General features: G+C 44.9%; 1 protein-coding gene across 1 annotated transcript in view; it reads left to right on the plus strand.

Annotated features, from left to right (window-relative positions):
• The window catches only part of MYPN (myopalladin), a 70,462-nt gene that overhangs the window by 28,994 nt on the left and 22,327 nt on the right, over nucleotides 1–19,141 (plus strand). The window contains exons 5-12 of the mRNA XM_060241168.1: nucleotides 798–924; nucleotides 3,546–3,617; nucleotides 4,049–4,190; nucleotides 5,542–5,565; nucleotides 7,696–7,812; nucleotides 8,768–9,137; nucleotides 9,985–10,560; nucleotides 12,781–12,928. Coding sequence (XP_060097151.1) covers nucleotides 798–924; nucleotides 3,546–3,617; nucleotides 4,049–4,190; nucleotides 5,542–5,565; nucleotides 7,696–7,812; nucleotides 8,768–9,137; nucleotides 9,985–10,560; nucleotides 12,781–12,928 — 1,576 coding nt within the window. The remainder of the gene's footprint in view (nucleotides 1–797; nucleotides 925–3,545; nucleotides 3,618–4,048; nucleotides 4,191–5,541; nucleotides 5,566–7,695; nucleotides 7,813–8,767; nucleotides 9,138–9,984; nucleotides 10,561–12,780; nucleotides 12,929–19,141) is intronic.

The raw sequence follows: 19,141 nt of genomic DNA on the forward strand, positions 1-19,141 counted from the left end.
CTGGGGTGAACTTCATGTTTTAGAAGGCCCTGGGGCAAAATGCCCTTCGTGCACACCCACATGGAGACCCTCCATCCCTCCTGAAGTAGGGAGCAGTGTGGCTTTTTCATATCCCTTCAGAACCTGTCACTGCCAACAGGGCTTGAAAAGTCAATGTAGAGTTATATTTGGCTCCTTCCCCTGGACATAGGGAATGCCTCCAAAATATCTACTGTAGGGTAATCTTCCATTTCTGCTGGGGTATCTGCACAGAGAAGCAGTGGAATGCAGCCATATTTTATTCTCACAAGGAACTGGGTTCAGTGATAGTCTCTCCTTTGACTCTGGCAATCTATGCATGCAGACACCAACTGTGTGTAACCCATGAGAGTGGTAAAGTTACACTGAAGGACATGTGACATTGAAGGGCACACCCTTATTATCCTCTCCTGATGCATTCGCTGGTACCTACATGAACTAATGAACACAACGTAGGTGAAAGACAAAAGCCAACATATCCAATGAGCTTGATTTAGATTACCAGTTCCATACAGTAGTCACAACTGTGTCCCATGAGAATTTGTTTCTAGAAGCTGTTCCCCAAATCAGCTCTCTGCCAATCCAATCCTCAAAAGAGATTAAACAAAGACAAACTGGCAGATTTGTTCTGTCTGAGTTTCAGATATTGTATCTGTTTTCAGATGTATGCATGATTCAAAATCACAATGATATAACACAGAGCTACAATGTGGTTAATGGGAATATATTGTCAAAAGAAGGCTGGCCTCTGTGTAAATCTTTTCTCTCATTTACCTCAGGTTTCAAAACCCAACCAGTGTCACTTCAAATGTGCCGCCACCTCCTGTTAATGCCACAGTCTCACATCAAGTAGCATATAATCCTCAGTCTTCTGTGGTAAATCCTGTGTCAATACCAGTCCACCATGTAAGTTATATGAATGCATAGGCTGCATCATCTCAGGGAAAGAAACCACTAAACTGTACAGCTTTACATGTCACCATCAGGGATTTGGCTTCACCTGATGTGCTAAACCAGTTACCACTACAGTTTTCTTTTTGTTGCAGTGAGGAAGGGGGCTTCCTAAAAGGAGGAGGAAGTAGGAGGAAGACAGAGAAGGAAGGTGGGGTGGAGGGAAGACCTCTATCCTGAGCAGCTGACAGAAGGATGAGGCACAATGTAGTATAGGTGGGAGGTGAGGGCAATCTGTAGGGTTGGATCCAACCAACTTTTCCACTGGTGAAAAGAGCTTCGAAGGGAACCCTTTTGAGCACCACATAGGTTATGCTGAAGGTAAAGGAAAATCTTGGACCAAAGGCATGTAGGATAGGAGCTGTAGCAAGAAAGGGAACTGAATGAAAAAGTTGGGTGGATCCAACTCAAGATCAAACCAGTAAACAAGGCTTTCCTAGAAGTTTTGTCAAGGACAAGATGTATCATCTGACTTGCTGCCTCCAGCTGGTACAAGGGAGGCTTCCATAGCCAGTTTCCCTGCAGTTATCCTTTAGCTAAAGCTGAATCTTTTCCTGATATCTTTGAGGTCACCCACTAAAAACTCCTGAACAAAGGAGAAAGATGGATTTACATGATGATCAAACAAAATTCAGTACCATTTTTTCAGGCTGGGTGTAAAGATGAGTTTAAGGCCTGTAAGGATACTGCTGTGGCACAGTGCCACATCCTATACAACTATTGCATATCTGTATGTATATTCTGTTAAAACATTTATATCCCACCTTTCCCTATGGTCCAAGGTAACTTTCAAACTGCAATCGTATTGAAATTCACAAAATGTAAGTCTATCAAGTACTGCTCATACAACTAACACATTATGCAGAAGTTAGAACCAGTGGGTTTTTTTATATTTGATTATTGCACCTATGAATTTTGCCATAGAGAGGGTGACACAAACAATTGTATCTGATAGTAGCCATGAAGCTGGGCTAGCACATTTAGCAATCCTTATTTTTAAGTAAAGGGGTGATTAAATTAGCCTTCAACTCATTGAATATAGGGCACTCCATAATCATCTGTTCGATGGTTTTGATTTTATCATGTGAGTATATGCATGTTCTATTAGAGTATGATATTCTATTATATCTGCCTTCCAAAGCCGCCGAGGAAAGAATGCTCATTCTTGCCAAAGTAAAAGCTCTTTTTAGGTTTGAGACGGTCAATTGATAAAAATATTTTGGCAGTTGCATTGGGAGGGCAATTCCCAAATGGAGTGTTGAACATATCCTGCACTCCCTAATAGATATACTTATAACATCCAACTCAGTTATACACTGTTTAAATTTGTCATAATGTCTTTAGTTTCTGTATTCTTAATCGTATACCGTAATTTGTTATTCCTAAGCATTTCATTTTCTTTTCCAATAGTTGATCTCATTGGATCCCATGTATATCTGCCTGGATGAGCCCACATAGAGTAGATCCTCCATCAGATTTTAAAACTTTTACTTTGAAGAGAAATGCTTTAATCCAGGGGTGACCAGTGGTAGCTCTCCAGATGTTTTTTGCCGACAACTCCCATCAGCCCCGGCCAGCATGGCCAATGGCTGGGGCTGATGGGAGTTGTAGGCAAAAAACATCTGGAGAGCTACCATTGGCCACCCCTGCTTTAATCCATGCCCTAGCTTCCATTGATAATTCACCTAGTTCCTCTCCCGGTGCTATGCCCAAGACACATCTGGGAGTAGTGAATAAAGTCCTGCAGTTAGCACTGAAGCAGAAGTCATTCATGAAAAATTATGCACAGTGATTTCTAGCAACTAACAACCCTAGGTCATCTTTAATGGAATAATGTCATATCCATCAGGCAGGAAAAGAAGAACTAGAAGAAATCACACAGTGTTCAGTTCCTAACAGTGCTGTTTCCAAAGAATCTCCGCTAAACTTAACTGAGCTCAGTTGTATGGGCTATAGAATATAAATGTCTCTGTTAGCTTTTTTGTTTTTGCTCAGACTTATGATTTGTTAGTGAAATAAGTAAATGTATTTAATAACTCCTTTGGGGAATTAACTGGAGGAAGAGTAGGAGACAGAACACACCCATTACCAAATTGTTTTGAGAAAAAGGAACAATCCCAAACAAAGAGCAATTTAACAGCTTCATTCATTTCCCATATTTAAGTCTTTTTGACTTCTCTAGCGGTTCCATTTAAAATGCTTGAGTTAGTATGGGCTGATTTTGATGTAGCTTCTCAAGATAAAGTCCATGGAATCCACATGGGAAGAATCTAGTCTCCTGAATGCTGTCTTTTCTGTAAAATCTACACCAATTTGCTTTCTGATCTAATTTTCCCATACTGACTGGATTTTGTTCTCAGTACAGTTTTATTATGATGATCCAAGATCAGACAGTACTTTAATATATAACATATGCACTAATTACATAAACAACTAAACAATAAAGACAAGAACTTAGATGGATAAAATGGATTAAAAGCAAAAATGTTATGTCACAGGCAGCATGGTATTTTCTGTATGCCTCATTTAACAGCTGCTGCATTTCTGTCTCTTAATGTTTGTTTTTCAACCTCCAGAGTCAAAGCCCCACTAATTATTTACAAGGACTAGATGGAAGACCCATAATAGCTGCACCAGTGTTTACAAAGGTAATTTGATTTTATTATCTTAAAAAAATTAACCATGTTATTGTTGGATCCACATTGCTACTTGGCTATTTGCCCAATAATAAACTGTCCTTTTTTGGGGAGGCGGGGAGGATCATACAACCAGTCTCAATTTCTATATGTATTTGCTGTAACTAAAAACAAATCACCATTTTTAAACATGTAACTTTTAAAATCCTTGCCTGTTTTTGCTCTACAAAGCGAAAGAAATCTCTAGTCTGCTTACAGTGCCATCCAAGGCAGTCTTAACACTTTTCTGAATCCAGTGCAGTCATTGGTACTTAGAAGGCAGTAACTCTGTTTAGAACTGTGGTGGTTTTTCAGCACATCTTTTGGCTACTGCACTCAGAGAATTCTGTTCACACAAACAGTTCTGAAAGCCTTAAATCCCCTTCACGGTCTGTCTCTTTTAGATGCTCCAGAACATATCAGCCTCTGAGGGTCAGCTGGTTGTGTTTGAATGCCGAGTGAAGGGAGCCCCTTCTCCGAAGGTTGAGTGGTACAGAGAAGGGACTTTGATAGAAGACTCTCCAGACTTCAGAATATTACAGAAAAGTATGCTTTGTATCTGTTACAGACATATGTCTGAAAAACTCACTGTTTCTGCCACGTGCTGGTTGTAAATTTAAGCCAGAGTATTCACAGTCCTGGAGTCCTTTATACCTTGACCTGCCTGGTCCAGGCCAGCTTGAGCTTATCAGGTCTGGAAAGCTAAACATGGTTTGTCCTTGGTTAGTACTTGGATGGGAGACCACCCACCAAGGAGGTCCAGGATTGCTATGCAGAGGGAGGCAATGACAAAACATCTTTTTTTGTCTTTTAGCTTGAAAACTATATAGGTTCACCATATAGACTGGGACTTGATAGCACTTCCTACCACCATATAGTTCTTCACCATAATCAGGAACACTCCCATAGTCAGTATGTCAGCATTGTATTACAAGTGGATAAAGTGGTTACCAAACATTAAGTTATAATGTAAGTTAGAACAGTTTTGCAAGTAGATTTTTATCCTTACCTCCACACACACACATTGCAGGTGATGAGCTAAAGCTGAGAACACAGTGTCTTCACAGAGGTCAGTTCTTGGTTTCTGAATGGGATCTTCTTGCAGTAACAGGACACCACACCTGCAAGCAAGAATGGCAGTAACATGAACTGCTGCCACATAGGTGGTGGTATGCTAAATCTAGATATCTGTTGCTGTTTGCACAAAGCTATGGATAATCTGCCATGACCTGGATAGCCTAGGTTAACCTGATATCATCAGATCTGGAAGCTAAGCAGGGTTAGCTCTGGCTAGTATTTGGATTGGGGACCTCCGAGGAATACCAGGGTCATGACGCAAAGGCAGCCAATGGCAAACCATCTCTGAATGTCTTTTGTCTTGAAAACCCTACAGATTCACTATAAGTCAACTGTGACTTGATGCTTAAAAAAAAGAGAGGATAACCTGTCATGGAAGCCCATCCACAAGGTTATTGTACATGATACCATATACACAGTTTTGTACTATATCCACAAATATTCCAGATCAGTGTCTTGAGCCGAAATACATAATAGGCATAGCACTGAAGTGAACCTTGCATTCAGTCTCCGCATCAAAACCTCAGCAGTCTGTTCAAAGACCAGGTACTTGAATCTGATTATTAAATGTTGGGCTTCTCCACTGAAATAAAAACAAACGTTTTGAAATTCATATGTTACACTAAAACATCTGAATGCAATCCCATCAATGCTAGACTATGGCTATTGAGGTAGTGGAACCTAGGAGCCCTAAAAGAGGAGCAATATCTGTATGGAAAACTATGTAGTGAACCAGTATATGATTTAATGAAAGGACTTTGGGAGACTATGGTGAAATAAACACTGGACTGAGTCATATTTTCTTTCTTTCTTTTTTTAGAACCCCGCTCTATGGCGGAACCAGGTAAGAAGTCTAGTTTGTTAAAATAAAAGTTCAGAAGGTTTTGTAGGTTTGTGCTCAGTTATGTGCTTGGATGGAGGAGGTATGTTGCCATGTATTTGGGGGGGGGGGCGGGCCTTGAAAAGTCTGTTAATATAGACGTTAAATATTTTCATTTTGGCAAGAAATAAAGCCTTTTGTTCTGAATCGAATTCAGACTTAAGAGAGTTATTCTTTTCCCCGAAGGGCTACTGTTGGCAGACCCTGAAATGGGACAGTAGTCAAGTTCAGGGCTCCTGAGGGGACCATTGCCAACACACGGCTGCCGGCACATCTCCCGTGCTGACCATTGCATGGCCTTCCTCTGCCTGCTTGCATGCCCTCCCACCACCTGCATTCCCTGTCAGCAGGAGGGCTCAGAAGTGGGGAAAGAGGGGCCCCAAGCACTCTTTGCCCAGAGCGCCTCCCCCCCGCAAATATGGAATCAGCCCTGTTTCCTGGGCTAGGCAACATGAGTGAACTAGCAAGAATTATCCCTTATTCACTTTGAAATCAGACATAACACCAGACAGCATAGAGCTGTTCTATTTTTTTTATCCCTTTTGCCTGACAGAGAATATTGTATGAGACTGCAGGCCATGCCATTTATTCTCTCAGTCCTCAGCTCCCCACACCCCATCCCACAAATGAAACACAAGAGTATAATTTCAAGTGTTCCACCATTGATATCTGAGAATGCCACATTAAGCATTCTTCCTCTGAGAGGCTAATGTCAACTGTTAACTCGGTTTTTCAGTCTCTAGTACCAACAATCTTCAGACATTGTAAAGAACACAAGGACTTCATGCAGCACAGCTTGTTCCAGGGACTTATTCTAGAATTCACTAACTTGGTTACTCCGTGTGCTCACCAAAATGTATTCGCTGAATTCAGGCACACTTGTTTGCATATTATGTGAGAAGGCTTCTCATACATCATGTAACATGAGCCAGCTACTTCTGTGAGGAACGGAAAATGCCACCTGCCACTGAATGCTGAGAGAGATCACCTCAAAGGATGCGTTCCTTTCCCTCACAAACACATGGTTTGCTGTCCACAGAAACTTAACAGGTTGAAAGCTCATGGTTCTCCAACAGATTTAAGTGAGCAGTGGATTATACACTCACAAATTTTTTGTGTGTGTCATACAAACATAATTCCCATATTCTGTGGTTTTCAGAGCTTCAGACTGAAATGTGTTTACAAAATGGTTAGATACTGAAGTACTGATGGAGGAGGGAAAATCTGCTATTCTGCCTACCAATAGGTACATTTGGAGGATATATTCCAGTGATAGGTACAAACCAGCAACAATAACAAAAACAAAATTGGTGCTGTACTTCTAAACAAATCCAGATGAAGAATGTGCGTGCGCTTCTGCTGGTGTACAGAAGCAGCCACAGACATACTGTGAGACAGGCTCCCTTTCTGTATTATGTTCTTGAAATGTGTCTCACACAGGGAGCCCCAGGACTGGCTCAAATCATGTGAATTCTGAGGTAAAGAATATCAACAGACCTCTGATTACATTTTCATTCCACTTTTCCTCCAAGGAGGGTGCAGGTGGCATATGTGGTTCTCCTCTTCCTTCATTTTACCCCCACAACAAGCCTGTAAGGTAGGATAGGCAGTGACAGTGACTGGCCAGCCAATGAGCTTCATAGCTGAATGGAGATTTGGGCCAAACCACTACACCATGCTGGCTCTCACAGCAGTCCCTTCTCTGCACTCCGCCCACTAATTAACATAAGGCGCAATCTCTAAGAAGCTCTCCTGCATAAAGAAACTCCTGAAAAACACATTTCATTTCAGTGAGACTTTTGGAGGAGAACTTTCTGGTAACTGTGTACTATAGGCTGGATCTGCGTGTCGCTCACTCCATTTAATGGTTTTCATAATCAGATCCCTGAGACAGGCAGAATGTCTCACCTCAGGAAACGAACAACCCTGGAGAGGATATTAATTGTGTGCCTTTCACTGTGAAGACCAGAAGATAAAATCCTCACAATTGGCTGCATGTCTACTACATTCTTGTCATGAGTATGCTTATTTAATGGTTATAATTTGGGCTTGATGTGCTCTCTTTGTTGTTGTTGTGATGGTGGTGGTTTTCAGAGGAGATCTGCACATTAGTTATTGCTGAAGTGTTTTCAGAAGATTCTGGAAGTTTTACATGCACAGCAAGTAACAAATATGGAACAGTCTCCAGTATGGCTCAGCTAACTGTAAAAGGCAAGTGAGCATTTTAATCACTCTTCGAAAAATATGGACACGTTAGTCAATGATATGGGGCTTCTAGAATTTCACAGATGAAAATAAGAACATATTTGTAACTAAATCCTCACTGTTTGAGCCCTTCAAAATTATTATGCATTGCTGAAAGTTTTTACTTAAACTCAGGGCTTTTTTTGAGCAGGAATGCACAGGAACGCAGTTCCAGCTGGCTTGGGATCAGGGGGTGTGGCCTTATATGCAAATGAGCTTCTGCTGGACTTTTTCTACAAAAATGCCCTATACTAAACAATGGTGATGTTAGGGGGTGTGGCCTAAAATGATAATGAGTTCCTCCTGGGCTTTTTCTACAAAAAAGGCCCTGCTTAAACTGGTCCAATCTTTTTGAAACTTGGAGGGTGTTTTGAGAAGAGGCACCAGATGCTATGCAGAACATTGGTGGCTTGACCTCAAAAAAGAGCCTCCCCCCAAGCCCCAATTCCCTATGGGAATCCATCTCCATAGGGAATAATGGAGTGCCCAGCAGCCATTTCTCTCCCCCCACTTTTTGATGACCCTGAAGCGGGCGGAGGGCCTTCAGACTGGGGGATCCCCTGCCCCCACCTGAGGATTGGCAACTCTAGTGTTATACCTCACTGGAGTCCCTTCCCTCACCCAACCTCACCCCTTTCAGGGTCCATCTCCAAAATCTCCAAGTATTTCCCAACCAGGTTCTGGCAAATGTATAAATTTCTTGTCTTTCCAGAAAGTCAGATGCCAAGGCCAGGCCTCCATAACTGCTCCTAATCTTTCATTACCAGTTCCTGCTGACACATGTGACTTCTTGACCCCAATTTTAAGGGTATCAGGTTTAGATCCTTTCAGGGCTCTCTGATTACTATCTACATTTGTGGACCTTGTAATCTACTTTAGCACATTTGGATAACAGGTACTTATGTAATGCTTGTTATTGCAGGACCTGAGGACCAGAATAATGCTGCTGCTCTTCACACTATAAATTCAATAAACCAAGTTGCTGCTGAATGCCAGACTTCTGCACCTCTCCCTTCAGTTCCAGTGGTGGATCAGCCTCTAAAACCTAAACTGGAAGGTGTTCTTGTGAACCACAATGAACCCCGGTCAAGTTCCAAGATAGGCCTCCATGTGCACTTTAAGTTGCCAGAAGATGACAAAGGAAGTGAAACATCGTCAGAAGATGGTGGAGGGCCTACGAATCAGATCAGACCAAACTCCTTCCCAGATAAGATCAATGGACAGGTGGTGAAAACACAAGAGCCAACCTCACCTTCCAAAGAGCCACCACCAGTATTAGCTAAACCAAAGCTGTAAGCAAGAAGGCATTTCTTAGTGTTTAGTCATATTCTTAAAAGTTTGCTTTGGATCTTGCCTAAAATTTCTACACCTGCAAGGGGGCCATTTTCACTGATTTCCCCCCTCCCAAAGCAGACCTCTGACTCCCACTCTTAGCTAGGGATGCTAGCCTCCAGGCGTGATCTGGGCATCCCCTGGAATTATAGCTCATCTACAGAGATCAGTTCTCCTGGAGAAAATAGATGATTTGGAGAGTGGATTCTAGGGAATTGTACCCTACTGAAACCCCTGTTCTCCCCAGGCTCTATCCCCAAATCTTTCCCAACTTGGATCTGGCAACCCTATGCCCCACTGGTGGCTGGGTGGAGGGATCTGGCAACCCTACCCTTAATTATTCTGGGGAGGCATCCCCCAGTAGTAGCATTTGAGGGAGGGGGTTGGGTTGTAGGGTGAGGGTGAAACAGGGAAGTCATGCTTCCATCGACAGAAAATGTAGGGGAGGGTGGCTCAGTGGTAGAGCATCTGCTTGGTAAGCAGAAGGTCCCAGGTTCAGTCCCCAGCATCTCCAACTAAAAAGTGTCCAGGCAAATAGGCATGAAAAACCTCAGCTTGAGACCCTGGAGAGCCACTGCCAGTCTGATTAGACAATACTGACTTTGATGGACTGAGGGTCTGATTTAGTATAAGGCAGCTTCATATGTTCATATGATCCAGGCCTGTGTCATTTTAATTGTTTCTTTTTTTGTTTTTCTCTCAGGGATGGAAATATTACATTTTGCAAATACTCATATACTGTATCTTTTTGGAAAAACACATGGTTTATTATGGCATGTAATATAGATTGTCTCTGTTTGTGCTCAGGGATCCGACAATGTTAAAGCAACTGCACAACCAGGTCTTGTTTGAGCAGCAACAGCAGCCATCTCCCACACTTCCAAGGGAGCTGAACTCTGCTGCTTTGCCCAATCAGCAGTCATCTTCAAGTACATACAAGCAGAACAAAGGCTCTCCATCACAGACGTTCACCTACACCCGGCCGAAACAATTCCTGGCATCTCAGAACACCTCTCCAACCGTCAGTTCACCTTCTAGCTCCCCCATGTCTTCATCATTCAGCAACATACCTCAAGGAAACCAAAGAACAAGCAACAAGGAAAACTTCTTTAGAACTCCTCCACCAGTCCAGACAAGGTCTCCAGGGGTTTTTTCCAACCAAACTGATCAACCTATAACAACTCCCAAGGAACCTGTGTTACCACCACTGTTGCTTTCTGTTTCTAGTATGAACCAGTTCCAGCCCCAAAATGTGCCCCCTACACCTCTTTCTCCAACCGGTCGGATCCAGAATCCAGTAGCCTTCCTAAGCGCTGTACTTCCTTCTCTTCCTTCTGTACCTGCAACAAATGCTATGGGCCTACCTAAAAGTGCACCAGCAGCGTAAGTGATGGAAATGTTGCATATAAATATAATATGAGTAAATCATTGTGAATGAATGGATAAGGATGTTCACAGAAAACATATCCCAATGGAAATTGTGGGAAAGGGTGTTTTGAATGCAATCTTCTTTATTAAAGTACTCTTATGAGTTCATCAAGGGACCCTGGTTAGAGCTGCTGGGTCTCCTGGGGTGCGGTCACACGTACCATTAGTGACGACACAGCTCCGTCTGGCTGACGGATTAAATATGTTCGTTCAGACAGGCACATCTGGCAATGGAGCGTCATCCAGTGTCATCCAGGCTTGCTACGCATGAATGGCGCATTAATTTGACAGCACATAAAGTCAGGCCCTTTTTCAAAACAGTGGCACAAGATCGGCTTTTTGTTGTTTGGACAGCTCACGCGCGATACTGCCTCTCACCTTTAAAAAAAAAAAGCCCCAGCAGACCTGCGCATTGCCAGATCATCCGGGAATCTGAGGTGACGCTTCTGCTTCTCCAATCAACACAGGATCGGAGGGGAGGGGGAAACGTTATCCCACTATTCAGAACAGGAAAAAATTCTTTTTTTTCAATGTGGAGGATTTCAAGATATCATTGTCACTGCCAATTTCTAGGAAAATAATTCCTGGCAGTTCTGTGGTTTGGATCGGCAACGTTAATTCTGGAAACTTTCGCCCTTCCCCCCTGCCTCTGAAGAAAGTTTTGATTTTCCAACTCCAAACAGTTGGGCGCATGTTCAATGGACCCCCTCCCCTCCCAGAAATCACCATCTGATTACGCATGCTCCAAGAAAGGAGCGTGATAGTATTGGATGTCTGATCGCGCACAACAGAATGAATAGCATTCTTGGATGCTCGTCTGAACTGCCCTGCATCGAATCAATATTCAGCAGTTCAGATTTGAGCACTACACACCCGCTTTTAATGGTAGGTGTGACCGCACCCCTGCTGTAGCAAACCTCCCACTGGTAACCACTCTCAGCGTTGGTAGCAGAACAAAAACAGCATTGCATATGGTGTCACATCACTTCCATTTCTCTCTGGAAATGACATCACTGTGACACAATGCCACACTCTCCATGTCCCTTCCCCCTAAACTCTGGTGGTCATTCCCTGGAATTGAACCCAAGCAAATAGTGACCTTATAAACCAGGCTTGTTATTCTGGTTTGGTCCTTACATCTGATAAACACATTTTCGTATGCTTATGCTAATTTGCTGCTAACCCTCTGCCTACATGTATGAACTGGTAACTTCCATTTCAATGTATCTGAAGAAGTGTGCATGCACACAAAAGCTTATAGCTTGAATAAAACTTAGTTGGTCTTAAAGGTGCCACCGGACTCAAACTTTGTTCAACAGGAGTTAATGTATGTGTTCTACAGGGCTTGGTATTTTCACCAATACCTCCCAGTGTAGTCACTGGAAGAGTTTGTGTAGAACTTTGGAACTAGGAATTATTAATTTTAATATCATGGAGAGGAGGCCGCACAGATGGTACATGATTAATGGGTAAATTTATTGTTGTAGTCAGGGCTTTTTTTGTAGCAGGAACTCCTTTGCATCTTAGGCTACACCCCCCCAATTCTCCAAGAGCTTACAGTAGAAGAGCCCTGTAGGAGGATTGGCTACATTGGGGGTGGTGGGGTGGTGGTGGTGGTGGTGTAGCCTAATATGCAAAGGAGTTTCAGCTACAAAAAAGCACTGATAACTGCTAAAGATGGTGGAAAGTGCTGACAAGTCACAGACAGCTTATTGTGACACGATAGGGTTTTCAAGAGCCGTTCAGAGGTGGTTTGCTATTCCCTGCCTCTGTGTAGCAACCCTGGACTTCCTTGGTGGTCTCCCATTCAAATACTAATCGGGGTCAATCCTGCTTAGCTTCTGAATTCTGGTGAGATCAAGCTAGCCTCATCCAGGTTAGAAAGAGAAAATTGGTGGGCTGTGCATCCCATTAGCTAAACATCCAGGGATGTGCTGTTTCTGCCCTTAACTGGTGTTTGGAAGCTATGGTTGAATGGATTGGGTTGAATGATCTGAAACTGAATCCAGGCAAGCTGGAAGTGAGGTTAGTGGGAAATCCTTTGTGCCTTGAAAAACTGCATTTGCCAGCTCTGGTGGTACTTTACCCCTTCTTTTTTTTTTTGTCCTGAAATTAAATTAAATATCAAAATTTAAATATCAACAGCAGCCTCTTAGCAGAATGTTTGTTTTGTAGAGGAAGCCAGCAGGGAGCAGTGAAGAAAAGTCTCAGACCCTCACAACTGGCCACAGAGGAGTCAATTAGAGAAAGCAAAGCGGCTGTTGTAAAAGACCTGGAGAAAAGGCTGCATTTAAGGGATGACATGTTTCCACATGGCCCTCAGGTAAGTGCTCTGCCTACAGTTCAAATGTGTGATCCTCTAAAGGTTAAAGCTCCATCTCTCCTCACCAACGCATACATACATAGGATACCCTATAAGGGCAGCCTGCCCAAGCAAAAAAATCACTCAGTGTGACATTATTCCAGGCAGGGCTTTGTTTGTAGAAAAAGCCCAGCAGGAACTTATTTGCATATTAGGCCACAGTCTGTGATGTCATCATTTCACACCGGGCTTTTTTGTAGAAAAAGGCCAGCAGGAACTCATTTGAATACTAGGCCAAACCCCCTGACACCTAGCCAGCTGGAACTGCATTCCTGTGTGTTCCTGCTCAAAAAAAGCACTGGTTCCAGTGCTGGCATTACAAGCAGGTATACTGGATAGGGTTGCCAAGTCCAATTCAAGAAATATCTGGGGACTTTGGAGGTGGAGCCAGGAGACATTAGGGGTGGAGCCAAGATCAAGGCTGTGACAAGCATACGTAATTGAACTCCAAAGGGAGTTCTAGCCATCACATTTAAAGGGACGGCACACCTTTTCAATTCCCTCCTTCCATAGGAAATAATGAAGGATAGGGGCACCTTCTTTTGGGGATCATAGAATTGGACCCCCTGGTCCAATCTTTTTTGAAACTTAGGGGGTATTTTGGGGAGAGGTACTAGATGCTATACTAAAAATTTGGTGTATCTACCCCAAAAAACAGCCCCCCCCAGATACCCGCGGATCAATTCTCCATGATTTTTATAGGAATAAATCTCTATAGGGAATAACAGAATTCCCAGCAGACATTTCCCTCGCCTCCCCCCGCTTTCTGACGATCCTGAAGCGGGGGGAGGGCCTCCAAACCGGGGGATCCCCTGCCCCCACCTGGGGATTGGCAACCCTAATACTGGAAGAAATATTTATGGGAGGGATGTTAGCCAAGTTTAGCAAGACTACTGGTGAGATTTCCATATAAGTGGTCGTCTTTATTTACTCTCATATATATTTCTTTCACAGTAGCCAAGTAGCTGGCATTTTAGAAAAGGCTGTGAGACAGAGCCCTGTCCTCAGTTACGGAATGTGTGTGCTATAAATCTAACAATATGTGTGCACTATGAGGTTGACAATAGGGGGTCCGAGGCTACGTTTAAGAGCCTAGAAGCTTAAATGAATCCAAATTAGGGCCCAGTATTAAAACTGCTGAATATAGAACATAAATATACATTGCTATACAAAAATGCATGCATTATATTACAAAATGGTTTAAAACAATTATGGCCCCAAATATACCCTCTGTTCAGGTCAAAATCATGCAGAAATCTCAAACAAAGACTTTATGCAACCCTGACAAATGTGTTTCGGCCGTATGGCCTTCTTCAATGGTCAAGCATAGTTATTACACATTAGTTCCAGACAATGTAATATTACAATAATTAGTCAATATAGGGCCAAGTTGGAATTGTGTCCTAATCAGGGGTCGTTTTGTAAAAAAATAGGTGATGGAACTCATCCAGGGATTGTTATTCAGTGGACAAGGTGGGAAGGAGGAGTGGGAACCCTCAGAAAGGTTCAGGAGCTGCACTCCTATGAGCTCCTGCTGAATCTGAGGCCTGGTTCTAATTAATGTCACTAACTCAAGGTAGAGATGTACTTAAGAGGCCTTATTTGAAATCACTGTCTGCCCTGTCTTGAGTGGTATTCACTTATATACCTTCCTATTCTGGTCTATGTTACTTGGCTCCAGGCTACACTTAGAATTGATTTTCCTTGGACCCAAATACCAGAGGGTCCCCCATGTGATATTCCTTGCCCACCCCTGGAACACCCCTCTCCCAAAATTCCCCACTGGAAAAAAGGTAACACCTGGCAGACCTAACACAAGTGTGTTTGGTCAGAGTCGCATAAAGTCTTTGTATGAGATTTCTGCATGATTGTAACCTGAATTGAGGCTATATTTGGGCCTCTAATTATTTTTAAAGTATTTTGTAATAAATACAGGTATTTTTTTAATATCAATGTATATTTATGTCCTATATTCAGCAGTTTTAATACTGGGCCCTTTAGTTTTGATTCATTTAACTTTCTAGGTTCTTAATTCATTATTTTGGGTTAAGTTACCCTCTTTTCGTTTTTTTGGGGTATAGGTGAAGCCCAGTGTTGTGTTTGAGCTGCAATTTTGCATGGAAATGCTGTACTAGATACAACCCTTAAGCCCTACAAACATCTCTCGCTCTCTCGGCTTGGCTTCACGAACGAAGATTTAAGAAGGGTGCAATAGTCCACGTCTGCTGCAGGCTCGCTGGTGGCTGACAAGACCAATGCGGGACAGGCAGGTCCAGCCACAGTGGCTGCAGGGAAAAGTCTGATTTAGGATTGGTGCTGTAGCAGTGCGATTCTTCCTCAATCTCCTTTTGTCCTCAAGACCAGCTATGCGTGCGTTTTCAAAGGAAGAGACAGCCTGGTGGATGGTGTGTCTCCATGCTTTGCGATCTGAGGCTAGGTCAGACCACTGGTGATGGTTGATGCGACAGGTGCCAAGGGATTTCTTCAAGGAGTCCTTGTACCTCTTCTTTGGTGCCCCTCTATTTCGATGGCCGGTGGAGAGTTCGCCATACAGGGCAATCTTGGGAAGGCGGTGGTTTTCCATCCTAGAAATATGCCCTGCCCAGCGCAGCTGCGTCTTCAGCAGCAGTGCCTCGATACTGGTAACCTCCGCCCGCTTGAGGACTTCAGTGTTGGTCACAAAGTCACTCCAGTGGATGTTGAGGATGGTGCGAAGGCAGCGCTGATGAAAGCGCTCGAGGAGTTGCAGGTGATGACGATATAAAACCCACGATTCGGAGCCATAGATGAGGGTTGTCATCACAACCGCTTTGTAAACATTGATCTTTGTGCCTTTTTTCAGATGCGTTGTGGGTTGTGTATGTGGATATGCCCTTCAGGCCTACAAACATAGGATCTTGTTAAATGCTTGTGATTGTGATGAAGAAGAGAAGGCATTTTACACATATTCAAATGAGCTCTATTTTTAGTTATTATTTCACTTGTCCTAGATTTGAGTCCTAACCTGTTGCTGAAAACAAATTTCAGCGCAGCCAGGAGCCAAATTAAATCTTTCCCTTGCTCTTGTATGTTTCCTTACAATTGTGTAGAAGCACATGGGAGCACATTAATTACTATACGGGAGCTATTTCTGGCTTCACTGACTCTGTGGAGCTCCTCACACTAATTTTTCTGTGGCTGTCATGTAACATATGCAGAAGACTCTCTCTCCTTCCCCCCTCACTCCTAATTTATATGTTTGCAAGAGAAATAACCAAGACATATGGACATAGACTACTCACAGGTGATAAAAGAAAGCAGTATGCTCCTCATTCTTTATTGCCCTGGTGACATTTCTCTGGTGGAGAGTCGCTTGTCAAAACCACTTCTAGTAAATCAATAAGCATGGGGCATGTTTTTACAGATGAATCATAGATGCTAAAGTCTGCACTTGCTAAAGCAATGGGATAAATTGCTTAGAAGGCCAACATGAAATACCATCCAATCTTTTATGTTAACGGCATAATAACTCCCTTGGAAACAAGCATCACTCCATGGCTGGAGAACTATCTGCTGACAGTACTAGTTATTTATATACTGTGTGACTAACTGTAGATCAAAAAACTTTTGAAAAACGTTGGATTTGACCCATCCTCCCTTACCAAGAAGACTAATTATTACTGTCATTTCATCTTGATTCCATCCAAAATATTTTTCTTAATCTTTCCAGCTCTCTATCTGTAGTTCTTCATTTTTTTGCAGAACTACATTTTGTGGGGGATTAGCTCCAAAATGTGGGGTGTTACCCCAATTTCTTGGGTCTGGTTATTGACACAGGGCAGTTCAAGTGCATAAGGGTTCTTTATGTATGCAAGGGTCAGATTGCAAGAGATACCAATGGAAGAAAGAGGCCTTAATTGAATAAATTGAGTTTCATTGTGTAAAAATGTGTAAATTCACACTAAGCATTCATGCAAAATAATAAACACAGATCAACACACGTATACAGAACTAAGAAACAGAGGGGTGATTGATAGTGACAAGAAGAGGGTTGGTTTGTAATAGGGTGATATTCACCTGATCCTGAAGTCTGGAATCCACGTGGAGGAAGGAGGGGGAACAGACATGGCCAACCAGTGGTTCATGTTTGTAACGTACTCGAGGCGGAGACGAGAGTAGGGCAACATTGTTTATTAGGAGCACGTTGCAAGAGGGAGAACACGCGGGCCGGGCCCCGCTTATGTACATACCCGGTTCAGCCTCCTGTACAGGTCAGGCCAATCCTGGCCTGTTAAACTTCCCGCCGTGGATGTAGTAGGCGGGGATTCCGCGCCCCGCGCTAGAGGTGCCTGGGATACCCAGCCGCCTCTGCGCGTGGGCGCGTATTTCAGCCAATACATTACACTCCTCCCCCCCTAGTTAATGAACATAGTCTTTAAGATACGCGGGCGGGCGGCTCTCCCTGGTGGACCGTCTGGGAAGGTCCTGTGGGGGGGGCGCTGCTTCCCTGGCGGGCGCGTCCGGGGGTTGTGGTGCCGCCAGAGGCGGCGGGTTTGGTTCCTCGGGCCGGTCGGGCTCGGTGGGCCCCTGCACTTCGGGCGGCAGCCCTGCTGTCGTTGGGGGCGCGTCGTCTGGCCGGCCTCTGGTTGGCTCCGCCTCCTCTATGTCCGCTGGGTCCTCGGGCAGCGTCCGGCGGCGTAGCTGGTCGATGTGCCGCCGTAGGACCTGGCCCCCCTCGGTCGATATGTCGTAGTGGCGGGACCCCGTTACTCGTAACACTCTGCCCACCACCCATTCGGGTCCCCTAGCGTAGTTCCGGGCATAAACTGGGTCGCCTGCGAAGAACCCCCTTGCCGCGTCCCGGACCTCGGGACTTCCGCTGGGGTCAGCGGTCCTGTCAGGGTGTAGTCGGTCCAGCCGTGTTATGAGTTTGCGCCCCATGAGGAGCTCGGCCGGACTGACCCCTGTGGCCGGGTTGGGGGTGACCCGGTTATCGAAAAGGAACGCAGCTAGTCTGTGGTCCCAGTCTCCCTGAACGATGCGGCTTAAGGCTTCCTTGGTTGTGCGGACCATCCGCTCCGCCTGGCCGTTAGTGGCCGGGTGAAAGGGGGCGGAGCGAATGTGTTTAATCAGGTATCTGTTGAGGAACCCTTGGAAGTCCGCCGCTGTGAATGCTGTCCCGTTATCTGAGACTATGGTATCCGGAATACCGTGGGTGCACAAGACCCTGCGCAGCGCTTTGATGGCGGCGGCCGCTGAGGTGGACCCTACGGGAATGACCTCCAGCCATTTGGAATAGGCGTCCACAATGATCATGAAGATTTGACCCTGGAATGGCCCCGCAAAATCGATGTGGAGCCTCGACCAGGGCTTCCGGGTGGACTCCCACCGTGTGGCGGGGGCGCTGGGGGGCTCAGGCCTTGACTCCTGACACGTTTGACGCCTGCGCACCCACGTCTCAATTTCCCCGTCCATTCCCGGCCACCAGACGTAGCTCCTGGCTAACGCCTTCATTCGGACTATGCCGGGATGGGTCTCGTGTAGGGATTCCAGGACTCGCTTTTGCAGCGGAGGCGGGATCACCACCCTGCTTCCCCATAATAGGCACCCCTTGTGCGCAGCTAGTTCCTCCCTCCTGGTCGTGTATGGTTTGAATTCTTCCCCCATGTTCCCCTCCGGCCAGCCCCTCATCACCCAGTCTAGCACCCTCGCCAGTGTTTTGTGTTTCTGTGTTGCCTTGGCGACCTCCGCCGCGTGGAGGGGCTGCTCCGGGAGGCTCTCTATCATCATGACCTGGTGTGCGGGGGCGGGGTCTGGGCCTACTTCTGGGAGCGGCAAACGGCTGAGCGCGTCCGCGTGGCCCATGGCCTTGCCTGCCCTGTGCACCAGTGTGTACGTGTAGGAGTTGAGGAATTGGTTCCACCTCAACACGCACTGTGAGAGAATTTGGGGGGTTTGCCGGTCAGGGGCCAACAGGCCTAGGAGAGGCTTGTGGTCGGTGGCAATAGTGAACCTCCGCCCGTACAGATATTCGTGGAACTTGCGGACCCCCGCCACAATTGCCAGTGCCTCTTTGTCTATCTGCGCGTAATTGCGCTCGGCTGGAGACAGCGTGCGGGAGTAGTATGCCACCGGAACCTCCCTCCCGTCCGGGAGTTGGTGCCCCAGGACTGCCCCCACTCCGTAGGGCGACGC

Source organism: Heteronotia binoei, chromosome 6 (assembly GCF_032191835.1).
Source record: "Heteronotia binoei isolate CCM8104 ecotype False Entrance Well chromosome 6, APGP_CSIRO_Hbin_v1, whole genome shotgun sequence".
NCBI lineage: Eukaryota > Metazoa > Chordata > Lepidosauria > Squamata > Gekkonidae > Heteronotia > Heteronotia binoei.